Source organism: Macrobrachium rosenbergii, chromosome 21 (assembly GCF_040412425.1).
Source record: "Macrobrachium rosenbergii isolate ZJJX-2024 chromosome 21, ASM4041242v1, whole genome shotgun sequence".
Classification (NCBI taxonomy): domain Eukaryota; kingdom Metazoa; phylum Arthropoda; class Malacostraca; order Decapoda; family Palaemonidae; genus Macrobrachium; species Macrobrachium rosenbergii.
The window spans coordinates 49,176,728-49,192,338 of record NC_089761.1 but is presented as its reverse complement, the minus strand read 5'-3'; the positions used below and the strand labels follow the sequence as shown (position 1 = coordinate 49,192,338).

Here is a 15,611-nt window from a genome sequence, read left to right as displayed (position 1 = left end):
TCTCCACCATTCCCTCATTCATAGTACGATCTTCCCCTCTTAATCTGGCCATGAATCTTAACGTTCTGCTGTCATGTCTTTTAAAAATCCCTTCCATTTTTGTGTCATTATTATTATTATTGAAGTAGTTTAACCAGACCACTGAGCTGACTTTCAGCTCTCATAGGGCTGGCCCGGAGGATTAGAATAAAATACCAGGTCTAGGCATGAGGCCAAGCACTGGGACCCAATAGGTGATTCAGTATGATGATGAACGAATTAAAATGAAATTAAAAACTGCATATAGGAACATGCTCTCATACTGGAACACATACTTACAATAAATACATTTACTCATGCTTCCATACATACACACTATAAAGGTATATTAAAATTCACAATAAGTTAAGTAATATTAAAAAAAAATTTTAATTCGACAAATGCTATAAGGGTTTTCGTGCTTTTATTATTTACTTATTTTTATATTTTATTAATTAAATCACAGTTCCTCATGAACATCAAAAATCAGAACGACTGAAAAAGTAGAAGATTCTGACAAAATTTCCTTCATTGATTTATTTCCAAAAGTTGACAGTTGCTGTTGGTCATACTTTGGTCACTTACATAACACATGTTTGACCGTTATTATCACCTTGCACTCTGAGCGCTAAGGAGCCGGGCCACGTGGCTGCTCATTACGTGACCATGTGTCAGACGAGTATGGCCTATTCCGAGACATGTCAGAATTACTTGTGCATGTCTCTCTCTCTGATATGATGAACTCCATTTTTTAACATTAGGTTTTATTTGTTTTAATTTATTATTTTCAGGTTCTTCATTCCATATATATTGCCATTTATTTATGATTATGTGTGTTACATAATCAGTAACAGGGATATTCACATTTGATCTTGTCATGTGAGTTGCTTATTTGGCTGCTCTGTCTGCCTCTTCATTTCCTTTGATCCCTACATGGGCAAGGATCCAACATATTTCTACATTTTTTCCACCTATAAGTTATGGAGAAATAATTTAATTTGTTGTACTATGTTATTTTTATATTTGTCACTCTGAATAGCTTCTATAGGGCTTCTCGAGTCACTAAACATCACAAAATTATTGAATGATGTTTCTTTAATTATTTTTATAGCTGATGCAATTCCAAACAATTCTGCTGTGAATACTGAAGCATTATTAGGTCGAGAGAACTGATACGTTTTGTCTTGGGGTACTGCAGCATATCCCACGCCATGCTCTGATTTAGATCCATCTGTATATATTGCGTAATGTGGACCTTTTCGGCTTATATGCTCTATTGTATGTTGTCTATGGTGTTCTGGTATATATGAGTAACTTTTTGATAAATATTTCAGGTGTGTGCAAATTCTCAATTTTATTCATTGTCCCGGGAGAAGGTGATTTTACTATGAAAGGCACTTGTATATTTATATTCAGCGATTCAAACAATCTTCTAGCTCTAATTGGGAAAGGTGGTGGATGGTTATTTATAAATACATCTCTTAATTCAAATAATTTTTTTGTTGGAGAGTCGCTTGTCTGAATTCTTAGAGCACTTTTCATTGTTACTAGCTCTCTATGGAGAGACAGGTAGTTCACCACATTCAACTTGTAAAGATGATTTTGGTGATGATCCAAATGCCCCTGAGCATATTCTAAGGCCTTCATTGTGAACTGGGTCTAATATTTTCAGTGCTGCGTCAGATGCTGAGCCATATACTTCGCTTCCATAATCAATGATAGACAGAACTGTTACTTTATACAGTACAGTAAGGGTATGTCTATTGGCCTGCCAAGTAGTGTTCGATAATTTTTTTTAATTAGATTTAAAGCTCTTTTACGTTTTGATTTTACATATGTCATGTGGGGTTTCCAGTTCAACTGAGTATCAAATACTAATCCCAAAAATTTTGCTGTTTGGCCAATTGGTATGGAATGATTTCTGATTTTTAAATCTATTTCTTCACCTTTTTTACACTTTATTTTTATAAAACATTAGTGCCCGAGTCTTTTGTATAGAAAATTTAAGGCATACAGATGAGGCCCATTCATCTATTTTTATTATCGTTTTATTAATGATTTGCTTTGCACGTTCTATGCGAGATGCTGAATAATATATGGCAAAATCATCCATACACAAGTTAATTTTAATTCTGATAGGTAGATTATTACTGATATCATTTATTTCTAGAGTAAACAGTGTGCCACTAAGGACGCTTCCTTTGACAGAAAGTTTTGGATAAACCTAGGTATATGTCCACAGATGCTGCTTTTATGTAACGTTTTTAATATTGCATATCTCCATGTAGTATCATATGCCTTTTCAATGTCAAAAAAGATGGCTATAGTAATTTGTTTTCGTTCAAATCCTCTTCGTATGTAGTCTTCTGAGCTAGACAGATAATCAAGTGTAGATCTGTCACATTGTGACAAAAATTGAGTAGGAGTCAATACGTTATTTTGTTGAATGTGCCATGTTAGTCGAGCATTTACCAATTTCTCTAGTAATTTACATAAACAACTTGTTAATGAAACTGGTCTGAAATTTTTTACATTACTGGGATCTTTTCCGGGTCTGGTGGGAATAATTATAGCTTTATGCCATTAGGAAATAAACTTCGAAGCCATAAGTGGTTATAAAACTCTGATAAGTATGACTTTGACAAAGGTGCTAAATGGCAGATCATTTCAAAACAAATATTGTCACCTCCAGGGGCAGATTTATTGCTATTCAAGACAGTAAATTCCAACTCTTCTATATTAAATTTTCTATTATAATATATATCTTCTATTGTTTCAAAATTTATTGTTATTAATAATTCTATACTATTTTTCTTTGTGCGGAAATGCCTATCTAAATTTTTGTCTCTACTTACTTATGTTAAATTTTCTCCTATTACATTACTTATTTCTTCTGGATCAAGTATTCTTTTACCATCTTTTATTATGGCATGTCAAGGTGGTTTGACATGGGTACCATTTATTTTCCAGAATTTTTCCCATATTTTTGTATGGAAGTATTATTAGAGAGATATGATACATAGTTCGTCCATGACATGATTTTTCCTTGAATTACATCTCTTTTGAATTTTGCAGATATTTTGTTATACAGAAGTTTTAATGTATCAATTTCTAATAATAATATACCGGTAGTCAGTTTTTGTAAATTTTCTTCTAATATCCGTAATGTTTTATTTATTTTACTGAACTTTCTATCCAAATGATCTAATCGTCTTCCAATTTGGTGTTGTATTTTTATTAATTCTGTTAGTTTTTCAGACCACCAGGGGACTTTGTGTTTTGTTGGATGAGATTTTGATTTTGGTATTGCTTTATCAGCAGCATTTTTAATGAAATCAACAAGAAATTCATTAGTTTCAATAATATCTTTTAAATATTCAAATGGTGGGATATTCCTATTGTGGGATTCATATTGCTCCCAATCTGCTTTACATATGTTAATATTGAGGGACATGGGTGGCGGGATTATTTTGTAATAATTAAATTAATATTGGGAAATGATCACTTGTATGCAAGTCGTCAACTGTATTCCAATCCAATCTGTCTACTATGCTTGTTGTACATAGAGTTAAGTCGATTGTGGAAAATGTTCCATCTGTTTTAGAAAAATATGTGATGATTTCGTTATCAGTTATACAGCACATGTCATGTGAATCTATGAATTCTTCTATTTTATTTCCTGCTCTATTTGAGTCTGTACAATTACAGTACCACATCGGGCTGTGAGCATTAAAATCACCTACTATTAATATAGGTTCCTTGGCATTATTAAGTAATTCTTTAAGTTTGTCAGTGTCGTAATTTTTATTAGCTTGGTTGTATAAATTATACATTACATAATTATCTTTTTACTCGAATTTTAATACCTGATATTCGCAAGTCAGCGATGTTTACAGGTATATTGTCATAAACTACTTTGTTATTCACATATAAGGCTGTACCTAAATTTCCTACTTCCTCTCGTGATGTTGATGCTAGGGTATATTTACCTATTGTTGACACAGTTTTGTTGACTTATAAACAAAATATCATTGATTCATATTCTTTTAATATCCGTTGTACTGCTAGGTGTAATCTGGTCTGTTGACCTTTTATGTTCCATTGTATAATATAGCTACTGAAAACATTTTGTCATAGCTGTCGAGTTTTACTCTTTTTTTTTTTTTGGATTATCAACCTGGATTTTTTCTAACAGTTTACTCACGACATTCATTTGTTTATCTTTATAATATAGTAAGTGCACAATGCACATGCAAACTTTTTCATGGGTGCTTAAATCAGTCGTTTCTTTTTTTCTATATTTCATAAAATTTCTTATAATGCTGGTTAAACTATCTTTTGTTATGTTTTTGTTATCACTGCACAATGCAATGAAACAATCATTACATTCATATGTGTTGTCATGTATATTTGTTTCTTACTTTGTTCTTGTTGTACTAATTATTGGCGATGGAGTAATCTCTTCTCCCTTGACATAGTCATTGTTATCTATGATTGATTGATTATGAAATTTGTCTTGAAGACCAAGCGCCGGAACCCATCAGGATTATTCAGCGCCGTAATGAAGGTGAAATATATAAATTAATGGTACGACTGATAAAGAATAGGTGAATGAATGACGATATACTAGTAATAATATTTAGTGTTAAAATATGAGCGTAAGAAATGAAGAGTGATATTAGATAGAACCAACAAAAAATAAGTATATATTAAACTTTTGTATTCAAAATATATATTTAGTATAAGGTACAGTTGTCTTCCACTTCTTCCGTGTTTTGGAAGATAAAGGTATATTCTTAGCTTGTTTTTGTTCTTTTTCATATCTTTTGTCTTTGGTTTGACCGATGTTTCTCTAATAATTGTTGGTTTCTTTGTTTTGGGTGGTGGTCTTTCCAAAGGCCTTTTTTTTTTATCTTCAATTTCCAGCCTATCACGACCCTCCTCTGTTACTTCCGTAGTAGCATCCTCTTGTGTTCCTATTTGCGTTAATATTTCAAATGAATTTGATAAAATGTTATCCATATCATTTGTACCTGTTTCTTTATTCTTTACTATTTTAGTTTTTTCCCCTTGAGCATTAATTTCTTCTTGCGATTTACTTTTCTGTGCCCCGTTACTTCTATTTCTATGCATTTTTGTTTCATTATTGGTTCATATCGACAGTTTTTCTTCGTGAGCCCATATTTACTACAATTTTGACATTGTAGTGGCTTTGGAACATAAGGTTTCAGTTCTCTATTTTGGGCCAAAATTTTTATTTTTGGAGGTAGATCTTGACCCTCAAATTTTATTTTTGCAATTCTTAATACTTTATTATTCTGTTTACTTGGTATCATATATACCTCACAATCTTGGACTTTGGTGCATCTCATTTTAAGAGAGTCCAACAGCATATTCTTATCAACCGGTTCGTCATTATTTGCAGGAAGTACAATAATACCCTGAATGCTGTTCATAGTGTCATGCTTCTTTACTTTTACATTCACACTGTCGATACTTTTTATGGATAAATAGTCTTCAGACTGGTTTTTTGTTGTGGCTTCTATAAACCAAGTCTTTATTTTTATTTGTCTGAACGACATTTCTGTCGTTGAGTGTCTTTTTCATAACAAGTTTTCCAACTATAGGCATAAAATTTGTTGTTCTGTTTCCATGGTTAGAAACCTTGACCAACTTCCACTCCCAAAGAGGGAGTCGAAATGAGTCAAGGTTGGGTCAAGACGATGTTTACTTCTTTTGGATTTGTTTTGTACTGGAGCATAAGGCTCCAGTGTGATCACACTAGGATTCTTTTTTGATTTCCTAAAGAAAGGTTGTCAAAGGAGTTCCAGCAGTTGTCAACTGTGCCGAGTCGCTACCATCCAAGGGCCCCGGGGTACTCGAATCTTTATTTTCACTTACGAAGATTTGAAGGAGAAAAAAAAAATTAACCTGAAAACCTTAAAAAGATATCATCAGCTTTTCATGGCGTTTTATTCTTCCACCAGTGGCACAAGTGAGAACCGACTCCCAAATGTCCGCTCCCTACCCTACCCAACAGAGGATGGCACAACATGATTAAGTGGCCCAAGTGTAAGCCAAACCCACTTGCAAGGACTGAGAGTATTACAAGAATACAATCATCTCCACTGTAATCATGTTATGGGCAAACTGGATAGAATGCCAAGAGTCCTATCCCCAGAACAGGACCCCCCTGGAATCTATGGTTCAGCCCTAAAGAATAGTTCTGCCTTTGAGCTATCAATCTGATAACTCTCAGGTCTGAACATTATCAGGGCAGTTGATGGTCCTACTACAGTTCCCACTATTGAGCTTCGGATATAAACCCAATCCCAGCTATGATATCTTTTCCTATTTAACAGGTCCAATAAATTTTAGCAAAAGTGGAAAATTCCATAAAATTAATAAAAAGAAATATATAACTAAATATGAGACTCTTGGACTCAAACCCAGGAACAAATTTCTGGGATTCAAGAGCTTCCTTACCATGTCAAGGTGGCCCCACATCGAGGGGGATTTTTCTGTCAACTATCATATATATATATATATATATATATATATATATATATATATATATATATATATATATATATATATATATATATATATATATATATATATATATATATATATATATATATATATATATATATATATACTATATATATATATATATATATATATACTGTATATATATATATATAATATATATATATATATATATATATATATATATATATATATATATAATAGTGATTCATTTTACCCTTCGCAAAGCTACACTCAAATGAATTATATATAAGAGCATTTGGCCCAGCCAGAATTCCAAACTGAGCTTTTTGGGTTTCTTGCAGAGATAAATAATGAATTATCCATTTGGCTATCAAGGGAAATTTGAGATTTTAATTCTGTTGTACACATTACTGTCAAATTCCGGCTCTGTACTTTGCATATTAGTGCTAAGTTTGTAATGCCTGGCTGTTTGTGATACAGTGTATGATAGCTGTGTCACTAATTCACAAATGAGTATTATATGCTCTCAAATATTAATCCACAGTATCCGAATTCAATGTTAAGGGACATTGTGGCTTGATTTTTGAGTATATAAAAGTCACATTCGAATTAGTGACCAAACTATATATATATACAGTAAACCCCCGTATTCGCGTTCTCAGGGTTCGCGGACTCACGCATTCACGAGTTTCTCTGTGGAACATATCTAGCCATCATTCGCGGAAAATTCGCCCATTCACGGTATTTTTCACTGAGAAATATTCACTAATTACTGTATTTTCATATATTTTTCATGAATAAATGCACTTTTTGTGATAAAACTATTAAAATACTCAGGTATAAGCATTTTTACAGGGTTTTTCTTGGTTTAAGCTATCAAAATGGGCAGTTCTAAGTGTTTTTAGATGGGTTTTAAGCATCCATGGATATTTGACCTATTCGCAGGGGTGTGGGATGCATCCCCAAAATACAGGGGTTCACTGTATATATGTATATGTATATGTATATATATATATATATATATATATATATATATATATATATATATATATATATATATATATATATATATATATATATATATATATATATATATATATATATATATATATATATATATATATATATATATATATATATATATATATATATATATATATATATATATATATATTATATATGTATGTATGTATATATATAACCCACCACCACACACCTTTGGAAGTTGCAATCAAACAAGCAAGATGCAACTGCTGAGTTCTTCAGCATTAGCTTCACATTTGCTAAGTTTGTGATTTGCTTCCAGCCTACTACCCACCATTCCACCGAGCTGTAAATGGGTACCAGCATCTGAGTGGTATCAGCTGGTGATTTCACTAGAAACCTCGTAACATGTGCATGATCTTGGAATTAAAACAATAATTTTAATCGTTGGAATTCTTCAGAGATAAAGTTTCTTATGGAACATATGCTACAAAATCACTTCATCTCAAAAGCTTCAAACTTTTTATGTCAATTTCATGCAAACCTATACTTCAGATCCATAGAGGATACTTGACTCAACAATCCTTTCTTACATTCCCACCTTGGCTTCCACAGACACTCCAAGTCTCTTCCCAATCTTTCGCACACACCCTGCTACTGTCCTTGCTCCACCTATTCTATGGCTTGGCTATTCTCTAATCCTACCATCTTCCACCCCGTAGGTGGGTAGTGTCATCAGTGCACCTCACGTGGTGCACTGTAGGCATTACTTGAGGTTCTTTGCAGCATTCCTTCGGCCCCTAGCTGCAATACCTTTCATTCCTTTTACTATAACTCCATTCATATTCTCTTTCTTCCATCTTACTTTCCACCCTCTCCTAACAAATGTTTCATAGTGCAACTGCAAGGTTTTCCTTCTGTTACACCTTTAAAACCTTTTTTGCTCTCAATTTCCCTTTCATCACTGAATGTCCTCACAGGTCCCAGTGCTTGGCCTTTGGCCTAAACCTCATATTCCAGCTCCAGCTCCTACCATCAACCGTTATACTGTACTTACTCCCAAATACCTTTACAAATCATCTCCTTCCATTCTTTCTCCACCCATATTAATACTCATTGTTCCATCATCCTGGTTTCCAATTACCCCTAAAACAATACTCTTACTCAAATTTACTCTCAACTTTCTCCTCCTGCAAACACTTTCAAACTCATACATTTGATTCTGCAGTTTCTCTTCAATATCCTAGGTCAATACTGTATCATCTAAAAGCATCAGCAACTACATATTCCAATTAAAATTTCATTTCTATCCAACAACTTTGCACCTCCCCTCTAATTTCCTTTTTCTGATTGCTTTCATAACTCTATCCACAAAGACTTACTGAAATGGAAGTATAACTCATCCTTGTTTCAGACTGACTTTTACACCAGTCCAGATACTTTCCTGTTTATATATTCTAACACATGGGAAACTTCCCAGTTCCTCTCGAAACTTATCATCTATAATTTGCACCCCTAAACTTCTCCACGCTGCCTCTCTACCAATTATACCATGTTTCAATATTTCAATTTATGCCACATATGGCTTTCTCCTTTTTCTTTCTCAAAAAACTGTTCAAAAACGAACATTTGGCATCCAAAACTTCCTCCCAGTCTAAACCTGCATTCTTCTTCCATTTTAAATCCTTCTGTCATCAGTCTTGCTTTCTCAATCAGATTCGCCATACATTCTTGGTGTGCTATGTAATATTATGCTCTAGTAATTCTTACAATCACCTCTATCATCTTTACTTTTATACACTGGAACAATTATTCCTCTTACTCATGGCTTCGGTACACCTCTCTTATGCCGACATACCTTTCAACACCCCCCCACACACACTCTATTCACGCACTCAAGCACTCTATCACCACATTACTGCAACACTTCACACCTTTTTGTACTTCCATTTTCTCAGTTTTTAATTACCCTCCTAACGTCTTCAACAGTCACTCCCACAAACATTCTCATACTTACACTAACCATTTGCACTCGTGCATAATTCAGCTTTATCTCTATGTTTTCCACATTCAGCATCAACCAAGAACTATACAGGCAGTCCCTGGTTTACGATGGGTCTGGCTTACGGCGTTCCGAGGTTATGATACTTTTCAAATATATTCATCAGAAATTATTTCCCAGTTTACGACGCATGTTCCGGGGTTACGATGCGTCGTACGCTGATCCGACGGAAGAAATATGGCTCCAAAACAGCAGAATAATCAAAATTTCGAGGTTTTGTTGATGAAAAACTCAATAAAAACATAGTTTACATAACTTTCAATACACCCAAAGTATTAAAAGTAAGATTTTCTTAGGATTTTTGACGATTTTCAACGATTTTTCGGTTTACAACGATCTTTGGTTTACGACGCGGCATAAAAACGGAACCCCCGTTGTAAACCGGGGACTGCCTGTATTCAGATCCAACAGCACCATTTTTATGGACAGCCATCAGTTCAGTAACCTTTCTCTATGCATTTATGCATTATATATATATATATATATATATATATATATATATATATATATATATATATAGTACATAGAAATAATCAACACAGTCGTGTGTGGAACAGAAATAAATTTCTGACTCACAAACACCAAAGATCCCCTCTAAAAATGCTTATAACTGCCTATTTTAATAGTTCAAACACCAAATATACCTTAAACCATCATTCTACAATACTTTAATATTATTTCAAAGTCATCTTACAACGCTAGCCTTAAAAATATATACGGCTTACAGCTACGTGTGAAAACTAATTAAGTTCCCCTATACCGTACAGTATTCAGGCACGCTCATTTTCTTTCTTACATTATTATATTTATGCTGTCCCATTTTCTTTTACAAGCGAAACACTGGTAATTCACAAGTGAGAGAGAGAGAGAGAGACAATTATTAAGATTATACAAAACATATGGGCACTAACCAATGATCAATGTTGAGTGAAGATGATGATGATGAATTAGTTGTGCAGTCCAATGAATGAATGATATAACTGCACAGCACTTCATGGACTCCTTTAGGGTTTTCGAGAGGCGGCATCATGGCCATGTAGTACATCATTTGTTCCAAATCTGCTTCACACAACATACTGTATCAAACCTTCCTCTGACATTTAGGCTCCTTCCCATAAGCTGTGGAAGAAGCAGGGTGTTTAGGAAGCATCGTCTGGTGGTACGAACCATGAAGATAAGCTACACATGTATGTATACACAATTTAAACCTCGCTGCAAACACTACACTTTAAGCCTAGGCAGAGAACTGTGTGAGAGTCGCGCTAACTGTGCATTGTACACTTTGCACATCGTGTACTGCTCAACTGTATTTTGTTGACTTTTTTGTGTTTTGTAAGATGACTTGGAAATGATATTACAGTATAGTACAGTGTTTTAGGATGAGTTTAGAGCATGTCTAAAATACGTGGGTAGATTTTAGAACGACGTACTGTACAATAAGTACTGTACAATAAGTACGAACAAACAAAATGGCAGGTTTGTTTATGTCTTGTCAATCTACATATTTTCTTGTTAGTATTTTCGAGAATGAATACATTTATAATAAAATAATGATTTACTGTACTCTACTAATTTTTAAATATTACAATACAGTATTGTAATATTAATGTAAATACAGCAAAATACAGTAATCAATACGTACTGTAAAGCGTATTTTATTTTCTTTTGAAAAATGTTCGTCCCAAGCCCAACAAATTCACAGTTTGCGGAACAAAGCATTTCTATCTCACTTCATCGCATTGCTCCTGCGTCTTATACACCAGATTTGCGTTGTATTCAGCGAAGTCTGTTTGTTTGTGTATAACATGGCTCCAAAATGCCCTGCTCCTGCTAAGGCTTCTGGCACAGAGCCTAAGAGACAGAGGAGGGTCATGACCCTCCAGCAGAAGGTGGAACTTCTTGATATGTTAAAGTCAGGGAACACCTTCAAGGCAGTAGCCCACCATTACTTGGTGAATGAAAGTACAGTCAGGTAGGTAATTAATTAATTAATCATTTCAATGATATTATAGTGCTTGAAATGATATTACTGTAGGGTTTCAATTATACTAAAGCATCTGAAATGATATTAGTGTTTCAATGAAATTAAAGTGTTTCAGTATCCACAAAGTGGTGAATTTTCCGCAAAATATTTGGATATACATAACATACAAATCTGTGAAGTGGCGAATTATCTGCGATATATTCGAGATGCGGTCCACAGAAAAACCGCAAATAACTGAAGCTGCGACTGCTGATCCAAGAGTAAGTGGGGACTCCTGTGTGTGTATATATATATATATATATATACATATATATATAATATATATATATATATATATATATATATATATATATATATATATATATATATATATATATATATATATATATATATATATATATATATATATATATATATATATATATATATATATTTATATATATATATATATTTATATATATATATATATATATATATATATATATATATATATATATATATATATATATATATATATATATATATAATTTTTAAATATATACTGTATATATATATATACAGTAAACCCCCGTATTCACGGGGGATGCGTACCAAATTATGAGGTTTATAGCACCTTTTACAGCTTTGTCGAGGTGATATTTTTCAAGGAAACTTTTCACATATTTCTTTTATTAATGAGAAAGGGACATCCTCCCTTCTCTCCTCCTCCTCCTTCTCTGAAGAAAATTCCTCAGCTGTTGTCTGTTGCTGCTCCCTCTGCAGATCCTGCAGTACTTACTGTGGTGAGCTCTGCTTTGTCCTCCATATTATCATCACTCACCTCCAAGCCCAAGGAATTGCCCTGACACAATGTCCTTGACACCAGGTCAAATGCTACAGCATCTGGTCACAATTTCCTCCAGGCAGAGTTCACAGTCCTATGGGCTTATGTGCTGGAGGATATTAGTGCTGGTCCTTGGGCTGGATGAGAAGTGTCGAGTTAGGATGGAGAACTTCACTCTTATGAAGCTAAACTCCTGCAGCAACTTGGCCTCCAAGCCTGCAGGATGAGCAGTAGCACTAACCAGCCAAAGAAGGGCATTCAGAGGAAATTGTTTTCTATCGATATTTTACTTGCCACTAGTGCCAACCACTTCCTTCACTCACTAAATAAAAGTTATTGCCTGGTTACCTAAGTTTTACTATTATCCCTCCAAATCACATTTAAATTACTCTTCAAAATGTTTTTCTTTAAAAAACCCTCAGGTTCACTAAGTGGCAGATAAGCAAAGGTTTCAGTTTTCAATCCAAACTTGCATCCCTACAGAGCAAAAGAGTTAGCTTGTGCCCTGGCAGTGACCTCTCTTGGGCAATATAAGTCATGTTTGGGTTATCCTTCCAAAACAGGCCTGTCTTACCACAACTGAACACTTGCTGAGAAACAAAATCTTCAGCCTTTACATAGTATTTGAACTCTTTAGCATACTTTTTGGCAGCAACTTTGTCAGAACTGGAAGCCTCCCCATGCCTCACAAAACTGTGCATGCCACTTCTCTTCTTGAATTTCTCTAACCACCAATGACTAACTTTGAACTCCCAAGTGCTACCTGTGGCAGGTGGTTTTCAAGGGATCAGCAAGCACATATAGTAATTATTACAAGACTGTAAACTTGGTTACACTTTTATAAACTTCCAAATCTTTGATGAATAAATTTTATCTTAAATGCACCATACGATTGGTACAGCGCTTTTAAATATATTGTAACCTTATTCCAGTCTGATTCAAAACAATGATGGACCCCATAAGTTACAGACAGCAACAGTTCAATAATAACTTCCAGCTAAGCAGTGCATTTACTAGTTCTCTTTAACTGTTGCATAGGTAATACAAACGGGTTTAGTTTAGCTTTTTATAGCTTACAATTCATACTCTCCTGTGCTCCAAGGAACTGCATGGTTATTAATAAAATATATTTTGATAATTCTAAAATGGCACAGCCAGCCTTGCATCCACTTGTATTTTATAAATATTGTTCACATTACATGTATATTCATATGCTGAACTTAGAATAACTTCAATTCATAATCTTTTGCTGCCGTATCATGTACTACTGTGTAGACAAGCAAACAATTCAAATTTGGTCCGGTAGCTCTACAACTGCTTTCTCTTTGGCACTGTAATTGTGTTATCATTCATTCAAATTTCACAATATTTAAATTCTTTTAATAATCACTGACAATTTCTTAACAGGTGTGATATCTTGGGCTTCAATTCTTCCCTTAGATGTTGTCAAGTCCCGAATCCAGGGTGATGATCCAAACAATCCAAAATACAAGGCAAGTGTTAGTTTGAAAGCAAAATGAATATGTTTTGCCCTATATATAAGGCATTAGTTTTACAAACCTCTCACTACGAATAACTTTCCCTTACAGAATGCAATTGACTGTTTTGTGAAGAGCTACAAGCAGGAAGGATTACGTGTATTTGGGAAAGGGTTCACGATGATGAGTCTAAGAGCTTTTCCAACAAATGCTGCCATATTTCTTGGTTATGAAACTTCACTTAGTCTCCTCAGAGGATTTTCAAGTTCTACTGTAACAGAAACAATATAGGAAAATCAAGCTTGCCTCTTCTGTTATTATCCTCTACTGTATCACTGATGTCAACCATTCTTTTAATTCACATTACCTTCATGGTGATGGTACCTTATGACACTTGCTGTAACTTCAGAGTATACATTCAGCAGCATGAAAAACAAGCAATGATAAAAAGTACTGATTTTTAAAATTCAAAACAGTATTCCCAAAATAACTCTTAAGATGACTAATAAGTTTGCATAAAAAAGTGTTTTTATTGTAATAGCATCGCTTTTCCTGCAAGCCTATGAATCATAAATGGAATGAAATATAAAATTTAGGCCAAAGGTTAAGCACTACGACCTATGAGGTTATTCAGTGCTGCAAGAGAAATTGAGAATAAAATGGTTTTAAAGCCTGTAATATGAGGAAAACCTCACAGTTGCACCATGAAAGAATTGTTAGAGGAGCAGGTAGAAAGTACGATGAAAGAAAGAGAATATAAATAGAGGTAAAGTACAAGGAATGAAAGTGGCTGCAGCTAGGGGCCGAAGGGACACAGTAATGTCTACAGTGCAATGTGTGAGGTGCACTGATGGCGCTGCCCTCCTAAGGGGATAAAGTGATTGTCCATGAATTCGCCAACTGGAACTACAACTTGGAATCCACCATTCACTCAAGCAAAACTGAACTAATGTCCATACATTTATATGACAGATGCGTAGAGAAGACTCTCTCTCATGCCTGTTCCACTTCTTTTTCTGATACATTACATAAGCATGAAGAGTGACCTGTCTAATCTACAACAATACCACATTCCTGGAGGCTGCAGAAATAATGTGGGCTATGCATTGCAAGGCTGAGACCTCCAGCAACTCGTCAGATTTCTTAGGTAGTTCTGCCATAGGTATGCTCTCAGTATTGGGGAGGACAGCTTAGATGCTGGTTGGTAAGCAACACAGCCATAACTCCCTTGCATTGTCGGCCTTCTTTGGTTTCCCATTATTATTATCATTCAGAAGATCAAACCTATTCATATGGAACAAGCCCACAGAGACCATTGACTTGAAATTCCATTAACATCATGTGGGAATCGAGTTTGTCCAGGACACCCTTGCTATTGTTGTCCCCAGTGGAGTGTTCAGCATGGCAATGGCCCATTGTACATGGGCAGGTGGTGGTGGGGAGAACTTGGCTTATCATGAACTTGTAGAAGGCCTCATATGCAATCCTCTCACCTAGTGTATCCAACCAGCATGCGATGCTTGGGAGGAGGGCATCTGGTGTGCTGCCTTGAGGATATAATCTGTCTTCTTGGTAGAACTTGTGACATTTAAAAGGCAAAGTTTACTGTATACCAAAATAGTTGAGACAAATGCAATCTTTTTCCATGAGTTTCTACAAATTATTTTTATATTTCATGAAATTTTTAGTGCTTATTAGGCTGATTTAATTGATTTATGAAATGTAGGCAGTCAAATCATGTACTAGGGC

General features: G+C 34.5%; 1 protein-coding gene and 1 long non-coding RNA gene across 5 annotated transcripts in view; one reads left to right on the top strand and one right to left on the bottom strand.

The window, feature by feature from the left end:
• Window positions 1–11,830, bottom strand: part of LOC136850180 (uncharacterized) — a 59,712-nt gene extending 47,882 nt beyond the window's left edge. The window contains exon 1 of the long non-coding RNA XR_010856570.1: window positions 10,489–11,830. This is a non-coding gene — a long non-coding RNA (uncharacterized lncRNA). The remainder of the gene's footprint in view (window positions 1–10,488) is intronic.
• LOC136850178 (solute carrier family 25 member 45-like) overlaps window positions 1–14,167 on the top strand; it is a 43,911-nt gene extending 29,744 nt beyond the window's left edge. For all 4 annotated transcript variants that reach the window (XM_067123812.1, XM_067123813.1, XM_067123810.1 and 1 more), the window contains 2 exons: window positions 13,792–13,877; window positions 13,974–14,167. In XM_067123812.1, the coding sequence (XP_066979913.1) occupies window positions 13,792–13,877; window positions 13,974–14,153 (266 nt within the window). In that variant the 3' untranslated portion in view covers window positions 14,154–14,167. The remainder of the gene's footprint in view (window positions 1–13,791; window positions 13,878–13,973) is intronic.
• The last annotated feature ends 1,444 nt before the right edge of the window (window positions 14,168–15,611 follow it).